Raw genomic sequence first — 15,125 nt, forward strand, 5'->3', positions numbered from 1 at the left:
TCAGACACGTAATGGTTACAGAAAAATAACACATAACAAAGTTCTCCATCTCCCTATCTCCCAAGAAAACATAAGAGATATGTTACTGGTCACCTGGGTAACATTTTGAATACAAATATTATTATTCATTTTTCAATGGAAAAATTCAACATGGCTGGCACAAAATTGAAAGTCACATCTTAAAATCTAAGAGGTTTAATATTGAAGGATTTCAAAATTTCATACTAATCGTTTGTGAAATGAAGTCTTCTTCATTTTGTTTATATCTTTATAAGCAATTTTCATATATCATCTATTTCCGGTGAGATTTCCGATATTTCAATATGAATCTAGAACGAAGGAACATATTATAATTTAAGGGAAGTCATGTTAGAAGACTTGCAGACGCAGAACTTTTTTGTTCATAAACGGAACCTCTAGCTGTTGAGCATCGAATTTGTCACCACCCTATATAATACTCCCAGTAGCTGAACGAACTTTCGTCAACTGCAGTCAGATATGCTAATAATTCTAAGAGACTGAATCCGATCACATTGTTTCCCTGTTGAGAGTTGATATATTGAACACAAATCGATTCGAATTACATTGCAACTGACAACTTTGAATTGGTGGACCTTAGAACATAGAATTTTTATTCTATATTCTAAGAAGTGGACTGATTCCTATTGGTTTTCCAATATAGGTATTTATATTGATTTGAAGGAATCACGTTATTGTGTTATTGATGAAATGAAGTCCATTTTCCATTTGAAAATATTTCTCGTCCAACGATTGAAAGAACAGGTCGGAGATGGAACGTCCCGAATTAACATAATTGAAGTTTGGCATAAAGTAATACCAATACGAACTTAATGAGGAAATCCATTATTATATTAATTTGCACTAGCTACTATATGCGTGAGAATAACAGCAACAATATACTCAATATAATATTACCCAATAGTCGGAAATGTTTGAAATGGATGCACTCGCATGAAATTGTATATGTTTTGTATGAAATTCACATATTTCAGCAACAGAAAAGTATCGTGTTAAGCAGTTGAGAAATTGATGAGGATGAACATATATATTTGATTCTACTGTGGCTCAACTCAACGCATTCTTATTGACGAATCTAAAAATCTAAACGCCTGATGACAAAATCTGAGACGAACGTGCTACTTTGAGGGAAAACTGTAGTGCTTATGGTTATCTTTCATCTTGTTATTATTCATAATTTGAGGGGAATTGAATGAGCAGAAGGAGAGAATGAAGACAAGAATGATGCCGCGAACTTCTTCATTGAAATACCATAGGTCAAATTCTGGAAAAATATAAGTAGAAGTACCCAATCTTGTTAGTAGCTAACCCGACTATTTGGCTGATAAGCTTTACGATGACTGCACTTGAATCCTCTGGGAAGATTTATCAAGGGTGGCGGCAGGACGTATTTTGGAATCAGTATGTTCAATGACTTGGGAAGAAATTTTTAACAAAATCCGCTTGAAAAAGTGTGTTCAACTATTTTCAGGTTCATAGTTTTTTTTGTTCTTATTTGCGTAGAATTGGTTGGAAAGAAATTGCAACATAAGAAACTATAGTTTCTATTTCGTAGAAAATTTTTCCATAAACACAATTCTAGTATGGTAGGAAAAATATACTTTTGTTTACTGAAAAAATTCTCTAGGTCTAATGTCTAATATTTCATTTCCTTGTGAGGTCCTATTCTGGTTTTTCACAGGACAACTGACAAAGACAATTCTGTATGTGAATTGATTAAAAAAAAAATAGGCTCTATTTGAATAATACTTAAACATTTTTAACCGTTCCATTTTGGGTAATGTGCCGGCTAAAGATGAAATGCCCTAACGCAGATACAGAATCTTGAAGAAGCATATAAAAGGAGGCGAAAAAACTATTGAATTGAAAAGGGTTTTACTGGTTATACCACCTGCCTTGAATGAATGTATAGGTACTGATATTATTCTACTTTGTTTTGGTGAACTTCTTCCAGAAAGATCTGAAATAGAAATTCGCACAAGTAAGGAAGTTAAATACAGAGGTCAAAGTTCAATCGAATCACATATTTCAGAAACCCAACATGTCAACATTAGGGTATGTGGGGTTTTTACGAAAAACTCAACTTCTCTAATATAGATACACCTCAAAGAAATCACACAAGTCCGCTAGCTACTAGTCTAGTTACTAATCAGTGGTGTGATTCCTCTCAAAACGGTGTATCTATATTAGAGAAGTTGATGATCCGTAAAAACCATACATGCCCGGAATGTGGACATGAGGGGTTTCTGAAATATGTGATTCAATTATTTCATGCATTATAAGAAAAGGGTTGATAAACATTCATTCATTCATTGCTGTATCCCGTTACCGGGAATTAATCTACAAAAAGACATAAAAAAGAACAGAATTATAATTTGCTGGGGCTAATTGCGACTGTGTGCCCTCCTGTGTCTGAAGATACCCAACCGTGACCTACAGATCCTTCCACACTCCGGGCATGGATAGTCACCGACACCAACCAGATCTGGCCGCCGCTGAATTCTTTTCGAGTCTCCATTAAAACTGTGCACCATAGATCTCCACTGTGACCTGTCTAACGCTAGTTGTTCCCAGTTATGATTGGCATTAATTGATTTTAGGGATTGATGTAGTGTATCCTTAAACCGCTTATACTGGCCTCCTGGTTTCCGGGCTCCCTCTGACAATTCGCCATATAGAGCTATTTTGGGGAGTCTTGTGTCTTGCATCCTCAGAATGTGGCCGCTCCATCTGCGTCGGGCTCTCCTTACTTGAGTCTCAATTGTTGTACGCGCGTTGCAAGACTTCTGCATTGGAAACTTTGTGGAACCATCTGATGTGCATTATCTGTCTTAGATGACGTTGTTGCGTTTGTTCAAGCTGTTCAATATGTCGCCTGTAGGGCGTCCAGCTTTCGCTTCCGTAAAGAAGCGTTGGGAGGACGACTGCTTTGTTAACAGCTGTCTTGGTCTTCAGATTGAGGTCGTGATTTTGAAATACTCTGTCCTTAAGCTTCCAGAATGACCGTGATGCCGAATTGATATGGTTGTGTATTTCCGTGTCTAGGTTAGCCCTAGTATTTATGAAGCTTCCCAAGTATTTGAACTGCTCGAGCTGTTCTAGGGTTTCATTCTTCAGGCTGATATGTGTTTGAAGGCTTTCTGGGGGACTTACCAGGATTTTGGTTTTGTAGACATTGAGGCTAAGGCCTAAAGCTTCGTATATATGTTTATAGGTGTCTAGCATTATCTGTAGATCCTCTGGGCTGCTAGCGATAAGTGCGCAATTTTGTTGATAAACAAAACGTCATCAATAAACAAAAATCCTCGGCAACCAAAACTGTTTCAAAAATGTGCTTTTAAGGGTTGGCCTTCAAAGAAAACTCAAGTACCCAGAACTCCTAGTAGGGGGTGCATGACAAAGTCCTCAATTATACATGAAAATTTTCGTGTTAAAATGAAAATTTTCTAATATCAATACTGAAGTCGGCCAATTTTTTCCCTAATTTGGGATAGGATGCCGAAACGAATAATTAGACATATGCAAAGAGGGATGGACTGATTTCTCACCAAGAATCGAAGTTTATAAATTATGATTTATAATCCTTCATTTTTTTTAATTCAGACTATTTCAAGGATTTCAGCTCCGGTAGAAATGTCAGTTCAAAATAATCGGCCAGGGAAATTGAGGCTAGAGTAAATAGAGGGATGACTAAAATATCCAAAAATATTTTTTTATTTAGCTTCTTCTGGAACAATCAATTCAATCTTTGTGAAAATAATTTTTTTACAATAGAATGCCTAAGTTTAACCAGATAATGCAAAAATCAGTAATTCTAGTAATATAGTAAAAAATGATGAATAAGTATTTTACAGGGGTTCGCATGGCCATCTATGCATAATATGACTGCGAAGTGGATACCACCAAACCAAAGAAGTAAATTCATCACAGCTTATTTAGGTGAGATATGAATAAAAACCATCCAAATATATCAAGGAGTAAAGTAAATTAGAAAAATTTTGCACTGAATTGTTCTAGTATCATTAATGCATAAATAAATAATGTCGAAAAATTAATTTTTGATAGCTTAATTCATTTTGAATAAGAAATATCTTTTGTCGTTTCTTGCTAAAACTCTTTTAGTTTTTGGGAAAAAAAAATAACAACAGGTACGTAGCCTGAGTCGTATTGGCTGGAATTATCTTCAGACTTAAGTTCACCCAGTAGGCGGAAATCATGATGAAATTATAAGTTAACTTCACCAATATTTTTTATTGCCTTATCGCACCCATGTTATGTACACTCAGATTCATTTCTCATTTCTGAAGAAAAATTTGAAATTGCTTTTCTTGATGCCATCTTCAGGGGTTGCATCTTGTAAAAAATTGTATGAAATGGCCGCTATTTTTTGAACAGAAATCACCCATTCAATTTTCTCGCAATTATTCATTTACATCCTGTATGAATGTATTCATAATATTAGTTTTTTATTTATTTCACTCAATTGTATTTATTATTACACTGAGGAAATTACGAAGATTAAGAAGGGCCACATAATAATGTAAAAATATTTCGCGCTAAATTCCGACTTCAATGTCGGAATTAATTAATGATTGACTTATTTTAACACGCGAGCGAAGCGAGGACGTTAATGTTCGATGTCATTTGAACTAGTTGAACTACTATATTCAGCTTCCTATGCGCAGTGCAGTCAAAAAACGCTCATTATTAAGAAATATTCACATTTTTCTCATTGAGTTAATAATAATTTTAATTTTCCTTTAGGTAGTTCGGTAGGAGCAGGATTGACCTACATCTTATGTGGATTTCTTATGGATACCCTTGGCTGGGAAGCTGTGTTTTATTTTACTGGTACTGTTGGAAGTATATGGTATCTTGCTTGGTTATTTTTGGTATATGATAGCCCAGCTCAGCACCCTAGAATATCTGAAGCTGAAAGAAAATTTATTGAAGACAGCCTAGGCAAAACAGTGACGAAGAACAGGGTAGGAAATTCATTCGATTGTTTAGATTCAGCACTTCACTGAAATAATATGAATTTGTGTGAATCCTGTGTTCTATACAGGGTGATTCATAATTATTGGGACATAGGCTAAGGGCAGATTGTTTGGACCAAAATATGGCGATAGGACCAAATATACCTCAATAAAATATTGCTGTGGAAAAAGATAGAGGGCGTTAAAGTTGAATTTTTTATAAGGGGACAGAATAATATTTTCTTCGAAGTCCTTTATTGAAAGAATCAGAAAAGGCATAGAAGTCGGAGGAGGCCACGTAGAACATTCAATTTAAGTTGATTCTTTTTATGTTACATTGTTTTTAATTATGCTTTATCGTCGAAATGAATAAATGAAATAAATAAATCGTTACTTCAAATCTCCTTCGGATGCTCTGAACTGTTCAATTGTGTTTTTCTTCAAAACGGATGAAAAAATGTCCCAATAGTTATGAATCACCCTGTATATTGCCGTTGCCAAATCTCAAACTTACCCCTATTCTCAACTAGCCCCACTCTATTCTACCCTCTGCTTATTTACAAAAAGTGAATTGTTGAATTCTGCTAGAATGGCCATCAAATTAGCTATCCAACGATGCAAAGATATACAGGGTATTCCATTTGAAATAATAAAGTAGTATAGTAAGAGTAAGAAGTAGTAAAAATTATTAACATCTTGGGTGGCTGTGGAAAAAAATGTTGATACTGATCCATTTAGTAAGATTTTGAGTGGCGGAATTTAGCTTGGTAGTGAAAATGACACAGACAGGACTGAATAGCACTTACCGAAGATATTTAGTGTTTTGCTAATGTTTGCTTATATTCCTGGTGTTATCGAACCTATTGAGTAGGGGAGACTAGGGAGCATTGATACATGGGGAGGCTTGATACAGGCTCATATCCGCGGTCTGTAGCCGTTTTCAAAAGTGTTATACTAGTGAACCCTATTCTTTGGCAGAGGACATTGCGTGACGTTAATCTGTAGGTCTAACAGTAGTCTGTTTTTGAAATATTCAACAAAGAGTGTTTCGAGGTGAGAAATTGTAAGTTTTTACTCAAGTTACCTAAGTGTTTTATGATCATGCATTAATTCTTCGGCATAAACAAACATTTCACTGGGAGATATGCATAAAACTACTCAATTTACAGTTTTATTCGGTTTTCAAAATATATGAGTATAAGATGAAAACACAAATCACTTTAAAAATTGCTTTCAGGGAGGTTTGAGACATTTTTCGTGGGGAGGCTTGATACATGTATCATCTTCAAAAAATATTCCGTAGCTAGTTGGATAGGCCTACATGAAGGCGTTTTCACCATCCAACATATCAAGGAGATTTTTAACAACTGGAATTTATCCGTACAATCCCCATGTATTTAACGAGGCCGACTTTTCTTGTGCGGAAGTGACTAACCGACCATTTCCTCATTTTTCTACACCTATGGGTCCAAAGCAAGCCAGTATCATTGCTGACCTACCTACTGAGCTAAATGATCCTAGTACATCCAGCAGCATACATAGCCGAGGCAGAACAAGAACCAAGAAAATAAAGCAATAGAGGTATACGAAAGAAAGAGTATGTAGACCGGAGTATTTCGGACAATGAGGATGACACAGTTGAAGAATATGACTGAAAAGGAGAAGATGTAGCCTATATATATTGCAATGGTTCATTTTCATCCTCTAGATCAAACGAATTCTTGATCAGGGGTCAGGTGTGCTCGCAATGGCGCGCCGAAGAATTTGCCGGTGTTAGAAAAGGCACAAAAATGTTTATATGTGACATTTGCAAGTGATGCCAATGGAACATATATTTTCAATTTGTGTCTCATACCTCCCAGTACATCGTATCAATCCTCCCATATGTGGGGAGGCTTGAGACAATTTGCATGTTTTTGTGTTCAACGTTCTGTACAGAATAAGATGTTTATGTTTCGAGACTTCTATATTTATTTTGTTGAACGATTAATTGAAGAATTATAAAATATAAGAAAAGTCCTGTTTCTTTATATAATTCAGTTTCCAAAATAAAAATTCCAAAAAACGTATCAACCCTCCCCAGTTTCCCCTACTTGTATCAATTTTAAATGCTAATTAATTTGTCAAGAGTTTAATTTTTCTTCCTTTCAGTTCACTTCCCTAGGTTATGTTTATATACATATTTGATTCCCATAAATCATAGACATAGAGACATGGACTGAGCAATGTCAGCATGAAAATGTCTTTTTTATAGAAAGAGAGAAATGATCGTCGGGCATTTACCTGTCTCTTTTTTGTTCACATAGAGGTGAGTGTGGACCAAAATTCTAGAAAAAGACAACTGCATGCCCGACGTGCGTTTCTCTCTGTCACTTTTTTTGGCCGTATTTCATGCATAGATATAATGGGAAAGCACCATAGACATATTAAACACATGGACACAGCGTAGAGAGAGAGTGCGGCCGAAATAAGATAGAGCTAGTATGGGCAAAACATTCGTTTGCACTTTGTATTTATCGAAACTTTCAGAATTTTCTCATCAATTTTAGATCAACTTTGAATGTCGTATCCTTTTTCTATTATAAAAGTAATAATGGTGTCCTCGTAGAGTGCAATTAATAGTACGAAATGAGTTGAAAAGACAGATAAAGTGAAATTTCACAGGTATAGTAACTTCGAATGTATTAATCGATTTATTATATCATAGTTGAATTATTCATTTCAAATCGATAAATGTATGTCAATTCTTTTCTCATCTAGATAAAATAATGCTCAAGAAGCATTTGAGATTGGAACGGAAAATAAATGCCCAGAATGCGAGCTTTTCCATTGGGACAAAATATAAATATGCTTCCTAAAAATTGTTCTCAGTTGAAAAATTACTTAGTATGCTGATTGTAATGTCTATTTTTCAACCTTTTGATCAATATTTTTTCCGATATTGAACCAACAAGAAATCAGAATATTGTGTTGGCTAAAAATGTGCTCAATTGTTTTTATTCAAATCAATTTATTCACAAACTTTTATGAACTTATCTGTTGTATTTTCCGAGGAATAGTTGCCGAAAGCAAAAATTGTACTCTTTAGTTCTAATTGGATCATTAAACCCAATCTAAATGATACTAATATTCGTTCAATTTTTTGTATTCGATTATAGGTACTTGTTTTTATCTCTAACGGGCGCCAATATACAAATATAGCTCGGAAATTAATTACTAAAATAAAAGAATTATGTTTATAATCAATTATCGAAATATTTCTAAGCAAATTTCATTTCTAATACTCCCTATTTAAAAAAAATCGAAATAAATCGTATGCGCTTAGCGCTAAGGCGTTCTGAGGAACGTTTTCTTGCCCATACTAGCTCCATCTCATGTAGGCCGCACTCGTGGCTATTGAAACTCACTGGAAGGGTCCATGTGTTTTATAGGTCTATGGAAGGCACAGTCCATGTCTATATGTCTATGCTATAAATAAACTACAGATATTTTTGATGATTTTCTGTGACCAGGTATTAAGCCGTGCCTCTATTTTCAATGACTAATGGGATGTCAACAATTCTTGAATGGACCTCAGGTTCTTTCAGTATATCCGAAAGCTTCAGAAGTCTGCAAATATTTCAGGGAGAAAGTTCATTACCGCAAATCATTACATACGAAGCATGCACATTTTCAGCAAAAAATTATTATTTCTCCATAGAGCTTTACAAGGGCGTACCCAGGATTTCAGCAAGAGGGGGGCAGCTCATACCTGAGAAGATGGTCGGTCGGGTATATTGAAACAAAAAATCATCAAAATTGACTAGATATATATATTAATTTAACAGTAATCTTCTCGGATTTGCCGAAAACTTGTCTATGATGGTCTTTTCAATAAACTCACTGTTTTCTTTTAAATAATTGCGATGTACGCTCATCAGACATAAACCTGTAAGCCTTTCTTCACCCATGGTGCTTCTGAGCCACGTTTTAACCCTTCGCAGCGTACTGAAGGACCGTTCTACGGTCGCCGTGGTGCATGGGATAGTGCTTAAAATAATCAATGCCTTTCTGACAGCAGGGTAAAAAATGTTGGCTTCGTTGAACAGATCAACTACTTCTATGTCCCTTAATTGATCATCTGTTAAAGCCTTCTTCACCCGTAAATTATGCCAAAGGTTCAGTTCTCCGGTGATATCCAGGTTATAAAATTCTTGGAATGATTCTGCGTTCTTGTGTAAGTCTGTAATGCTGGTTTTGGTCATATACAAGGGATGTAGCTTACTTAAAGCAAACGCCGGAGTATTTTCTTGGGAGAATCGAATATTCAACGATGAAATGAGTGAATCAATGTATGGTATTATCAGGGAACGCCGCCAATATTCGTTATCATTGTCTGATGGCGGATTACTTCTATGTGTTTGCTTGTGAGCAAGACGTGGAATCGAAATTTCTATGTTCAAATCCATTGCAACAGCTCGGGCTCTTTGAAGCATTTCATCACTCATTCTATTAGGAAACTCGCGGTCATTTCTGAGAATGTCCTTGATATTTTTGATGTGTTCCCCCAGCGAGATCATGTCGATCGATTTGTCTTGCAGTGCGTTAACTACTGGTTCTAAAACTGCTGAATATTTGGCTATTGTTTGTAGAGCAACAATAAACACTGGTTTTGTAACGGCTGAATGCAACTGATATGCAGATTTTCTGGTAGCATAATTTCCCTCTACGGATAACGTTTCTAGAGATTTCACAAGCTCTGGGAAATGTTGAGAAAACTTTCTGATTGATTTATATTTTTCGGACCATCTCGTCTCACACAATCGTGATAGGTTTGGAGCGTAGTTTCGACGTGTAGTCGATTCTCTGAAAAACGTTATAACATCCTTTACAGTGGCGACAGTATTTCTAATTTCTGGCACTACGTTCGCATCATTCACAACAAGGTTGAGTTTGTGACTTGAGCAATGAAAATATAAAGCACGAGGATATTTTTTTCTCAAAATGGCTTGTACGCCACCCTCTTTCCCTGCCATTGTAGAACAGCCATCGAATCCAAACCCTACGCAATATTCAGTTGGGAGGTTAGAACTAATCAAGAAATTGTCAATTGCTTCGGCAATTGCTGAAGCATTTTGTGCTTTTAGTTCAACGAACCCTACAAATTCTTCTTTGATTTTCCTTTTGCTGTCGTCGTAGAACCGCAGGAAAATTAACGTTTATTTTATCTTCAAGGGGGGGGGGGGGGGGGGCAGCTGCCCCCCCCTGCCCCTACCTGGGTACGCCCATGGAGCTTTAATAGGATATCGCGGTCAATCACTCTGAATACTAATAAATAGAATTCGAGTTTCGTTAATATTTGAATATTTGACTCTTTTTTTTGGGGTTATTTTTAAGTTATCGAAATCTCCACTCTTCATGAAATTATTGTTTGTCTCTTTGTCCGAGATAATCTACTTATTACTCCAACTGATTTCCACGGCTATCGGGAAAAGAAAAATACAATAATACAGAAGAAAATTGGGTAATATCTCCTAAAGTACCCATACCTCACCAACATTATCTACTAAAATCTAGGAAACTCACATTTACCACATTTCACAAACCACATTCATTCAGTTTCCTCCTCCAGTGAGTTGAATTATTTCACATCAACTCCCCAGAGTTCATTTCCAAATGTGGTAAGAAAATTATTCTGCATTCGCATAATATGCGTGTAATGATTTTTCCGACTGACTACTACATAGGTACAAAATGCAATCTATATGCGGCTCTTTACTCTCAAAGAAGCAGGGGGTGTGTTACAAATATGAAATATCCGTTTTGAAGATTCATATGATATAATCTGGATTTTTGTTATTCAGGCTCCAATCCCTTGGCGTTCTATCCTCACTTCAGTGCCTGTTTGGATGAACTGTCTCGGTCACGTTGGGGGCCTTTGGGGTTTGTTCATGCTTCTATCGAACGCACCAATCTACTTTAGATTCATCCATGGATGGAAGCTCACATCTGTAAGTATTATTCAAACAAAAATCAATTACCCGGAATTTAATGGAAGTAGTTCAATGTTTACATGAGTTCTGAAACCAACCAGCCAGTGGACTTATAATATCAGAGACAAGTCGAAGTCTCAAGTTGTTGATTTTGATTTCCGAATACAGGGGACATAAAATATTCATTTATAACTTCACAAAGACAATAAGTTCTACTTGTGAACATATTGTTATGAAGATAATTATAAGAATTGAAATGGACCACCTCTTTAAGTGGAAATAGTGTACACAGGACATATTTTAAAAGTTAAGGCAGGTCTTTCATGTTATCTTTCTATATAAACTTCCGTCTATCCAAATAACCGCCTGGAATTATATCCTACTCCAACTAAAATTTTTTTGAAGTGTAGTCGGAGCACAAAAAATGTATTTTGAATTTCAGTTCACTTCATAATTCCGAATAGTAAGATAAAGTAGATATATATTCAATGAAAACAATTTTTTTTATACACTTAGATGGGAGTACAACAAAAATTATGTAAAACAGTCACCAATTTTCACTAACGAGCTCCTGAAATTTTTCGCATGAACTCAGAAATATTCGGAAAAATGTAGCGTATGAATTGTGGGCAAAAACTATAAGAAAGTTTTGATTTTTTTCGGAAACCCTTCTCTTCCCTACTTACTCAACTGAAAATTCAGGGGTACACATTGATTTGTATATTCAAGTAGGCTTCGATCATGAAAACATTCGAGTTCCTTGGACCGAGATTTCCCAAAATAAATAAAAACATTCATTTCTAAAAAAAAAATCATTTCTATATTTAAGATCAACTTGAACCTGAAAATATATATACAGTCTCTTTCACGAGTGGCTAACCATAGGCTAATGGTGAATGCAGCTCATCTTGGCCTTGCAAGAGAGTTGCTTCTCTTCTCTCCAGGCCAAAAGTTTCAGAGTGTTGTTGGAAAATAAAGAGCCCACAAATTTTCATCGAAATTGGACTACTCGTTCTCAAGTTATAGATATCTGAAATTTAAGCCAAAATCCATAAATCACCCTATATCCCCGAATCTAATGGCCTTTCGTTACAAAAGAAGTAACTTTTCTGGAAGACCTAGATGGCACTTTTTCACCATTAGGCTATGGCCAACCGCTCGTAAAACGCCCTGCATATCTCTTAATTTCTGTATTTTTTTATATTTTTATAGCCATATAGAAAATGCATTCACATCCAAAAAAACATTACATATTAATAACCGAAAAATTTTTTCAGACTGGCATTTTATCTGGAGTTCCACAGTTCTTCAGAATGCTTTCCTCAATGGTAATATCTCGTGTTGGAGATTATATACTCAAGAATCAGTTGATGAGCAGGACGAATGTTAGGAAGTTGGCAACAGCAATTTGTGAGTACTTGCATCAGTTCTACTATCTTCTACATATGATTCAGAATCAGAATAGATAAATTTTAGAGTACCGTCAAACGGGGTGAAGTGGATCAACCGTGTTTTCCCGCATATTTTATCGCGTAACTCATAGACAAGACCCTAAATTGCCGCGAAAAAACTCTGTGTCTACTGTTACCTCCTAAGATTGCTAACTCGTGGCGTGGATACAATTCTGGATGGTTAGTTTTCTCACAAAAAAAAAAGTTTCGTACTCTCTCAAATAAACAGTTTTTCAATTGTTCTACTTCAATTATATATTTGGCAGTAACTAAGATAGTTATTCTCACCTAAACTTTTACAAGTTACGTATGAACTAGTTGGAATGATATTCCCCTTTACCACAGTTCTTTAGGAAAGAAATATTTGTTACATCACTCAAAAGTAAGGGGTGAAGTCGATCGCCAATGATTTATGTAGTTATGTTTGACCATGTGGTCTATGCCCATGTCGCAAAAATACCCTTTTAGTATATACGCATGCAGAGGATATAGCTCTTGTGAAAAGGCACCAAATAATTCGCAGAATCCACCTGAAGCAAGTTACACGTGGCCGGTACATCTTTACTCTGGAAGCCAAAGAATAGAGAATTGAATCTCAACCTATATGAAGACTTTTTTTTTATAGCAGGGAGAATCTGCGACCGTGAAAACACGGGGCTCTATCTCTCGCCCAGAGGAACCCATTTCTAGGGAACACTGTGGGGTTACTCACTCTCCTGAGTTCGCGACCCACTAAACCTAGCCTGCTTTACATTGGTTCCGGGCATTTGCCTATAAACCATTTATCCCTTGATCGGTTAATTTCTTCTTGCACCTTGTCGTGCTAGGGTTTTCATGTTCGTCCATTTCGGATATCTCTTCTTAGTATAGTTTTAATAAGTTTCCGTACTCATTTTAATCTCTCCTCAATTGATCTCGCGGTCTCCTTTTGTAAATTCTCATTCTTCCTCTGTCTTCCTCCGGATCGTAGTCCACTAGTCTCCTGAGTTCTTCGTTTGGATGTTCCTTCGCTGTTTCGAATAACTTTTCAGCTTTCCTCTTCATAAATTCGGTGATGGTTTCCCACTTCAAATCTCGATATATCTGTTTTTTCCTGACAAACCAAGGCGCATCTATGGCACATCGTAGTAGCTTGTTTTCTGTTGCCTGAATTCTTTGTATATGGCTCTTTGCCGCGAATCCCCAAGCACCTGATCCATAGGTCAGTTGTGGTCTAGCAACGGCTATGATTATTTTCAATTTTGACTCATTTGACATGTGGCTCTTTCTACCTATCAGCGGGTAGAGCATATTCATCGCTGCCTTGGTTTTGTCAATGGCTTGTTTGATATGGATTCTCCAAGTTAGACTTTTGTCTAGGGTGATACCTAAATATTTCGCTTCGTTTTTCCATTCGATTTCTTCTCCATCTACCTCCAGATTTGTTGTAGTTCTCAGTCTCCTCTTTTGCAGTAATATCGCTTGGCTTTTTTGTCCGTTGAGCTTTATTTTCCATTTAATACACCAGTCATTTATTTCATCTATAGCTTCTTGTAATATTCCTTCTATGATTTCTGGCTTGCGATGTCGCATTGCGATTTCCGTGTCGTCGGCGTATAGTGTCAGCATAGTCCTTGGAGATTTTGGTGTATCGTGAATATATATGTTATCGGTAACGGCCCAAGAACTGACCCTTGAGGCACCCCTGCTTCCATATATCTGGTTGTGGAGTTTTCTCCTTCCACTTTCACGTAGAATCTTCTGTTCTTCAAATAATTCCTAATCAACTTGCACAGTTTGATTGAATATCCAGCATATCTCATTTTGTAAATCAATCCTTCATGCCATACTCTGTCGAATGCTCTGGCGACATCTAGTAAAACAAGACCTGTTGCTTGTTTATTTTGGAATCCTTCTGTTATGTATTCTGTGAGTCTCAGTAATTGCTGTTCTGTTGAGTGATCTCTTCTGAATCCGAATTGCTCTGCTGGAATGAAATTCAGATTTTCAGTTTCTTCTGTAAGCCTCCTAGCGATTACTCTTTCAACTACTTTTGCTAGGGCGGACAATAAACTTATCGGCCTGTAGTTTTGGGGGAATTTTTCATCTTTGCCTGGTTTGTTGAACACTATGATTTCTGCAGTTTTCCACTTTTTCGGATAGTGTTCAGTCCTCATTATACCGTTTGCAATACTTGTGAGAGCAGCTATACCTTTTCTAGGTAATTTCTTCAACATAACATTCGTTATTTTAACACTTCCTGGAGCTTTGCTATTTTTCAAGCTTCTGATTATCCCTTTTATTTCAAATGGAGAAGTTGGTTTTTCTATTTTGTCGTCTACTGGTGGTTCGTCCATTTCTTCTTCGTTGTTCTCTACTAGTTCTTCCAGATCGTCATTATCGTCATCAGGTCTGTAATTAATTCTCGATTCTCTTTCTATCGAGTCCGCCAGTGCTTCTGCTTTATCGATATTTGTATATGCCATTCCTCTTTTTCCGTGGAGAGGTGGTATTTTAGTCTTTTCTCTTCTCAGACATTTTTGCATTTTCCATGCAGAATGATCGATAGTATTTAGTTCTTGAAATTTTTCGTTCTATCTATTTGTTCTCATATCCTTCAGGGTATTTTTTAGAACTTGGCTTTGTCGGTTTAGATTTCTCTTATTTATATCTGTTTTGTTGAGCCTGTATATTTTTCTTAGTCTCCG

General features: G+C 36.3%; 1 protein-coding gene across 4 annotated transcripts in view; it reads left to right on the plus strand.

The window, feature by feature from the left end:
• The window catches only part of LOC123319985 (sialin), a 58,907-nt gene that overhangs the window by 30,411 nt on the left and 13,371 nt on the right, over positions 1 to 15,125 (plus strand). For all 4 annotated transcript variants that reach the window (XM_044907107.1, XM_044907099.1, XM_044907117.1 and 1 more), the window contains exons 4-7: positions 3,894 to 3,978; positions 4,804 to 5,024; positions 10,859 to 11,005; positions 12,265 to 12,397. In XM_044907107.1, the coding sequence (XP_044763042.1) occupies positions 3,894 to 3,978; positions 4,804 to 5,024; positions 10,859 to 11,005; positions 12,265 to 12,397 (586 nt within the window). The remainder of the gene's footprint in view (positions 1 to 3,893; positions 3,979 to 4,803; positions 5,025 to 10,858; positions 11,006 to 12,264; positions 12,398 to 15,125) is intronic.

Source organism: Coccinella septempunctata, chromosome 1 (genome assembly GCF_907165205.1).
Source record: "Coccinella septempunctata chromosome 1, icCocSept1.1, whole genome shotgun sequence".
NCBI classification, from domain to species: domain Eukaryota; kingdom Metazoa; phylum Arthropoda; class Insecta; order Coleoptera; family Coccinellidae; genus Coccinella; species Coccinella septempunctata.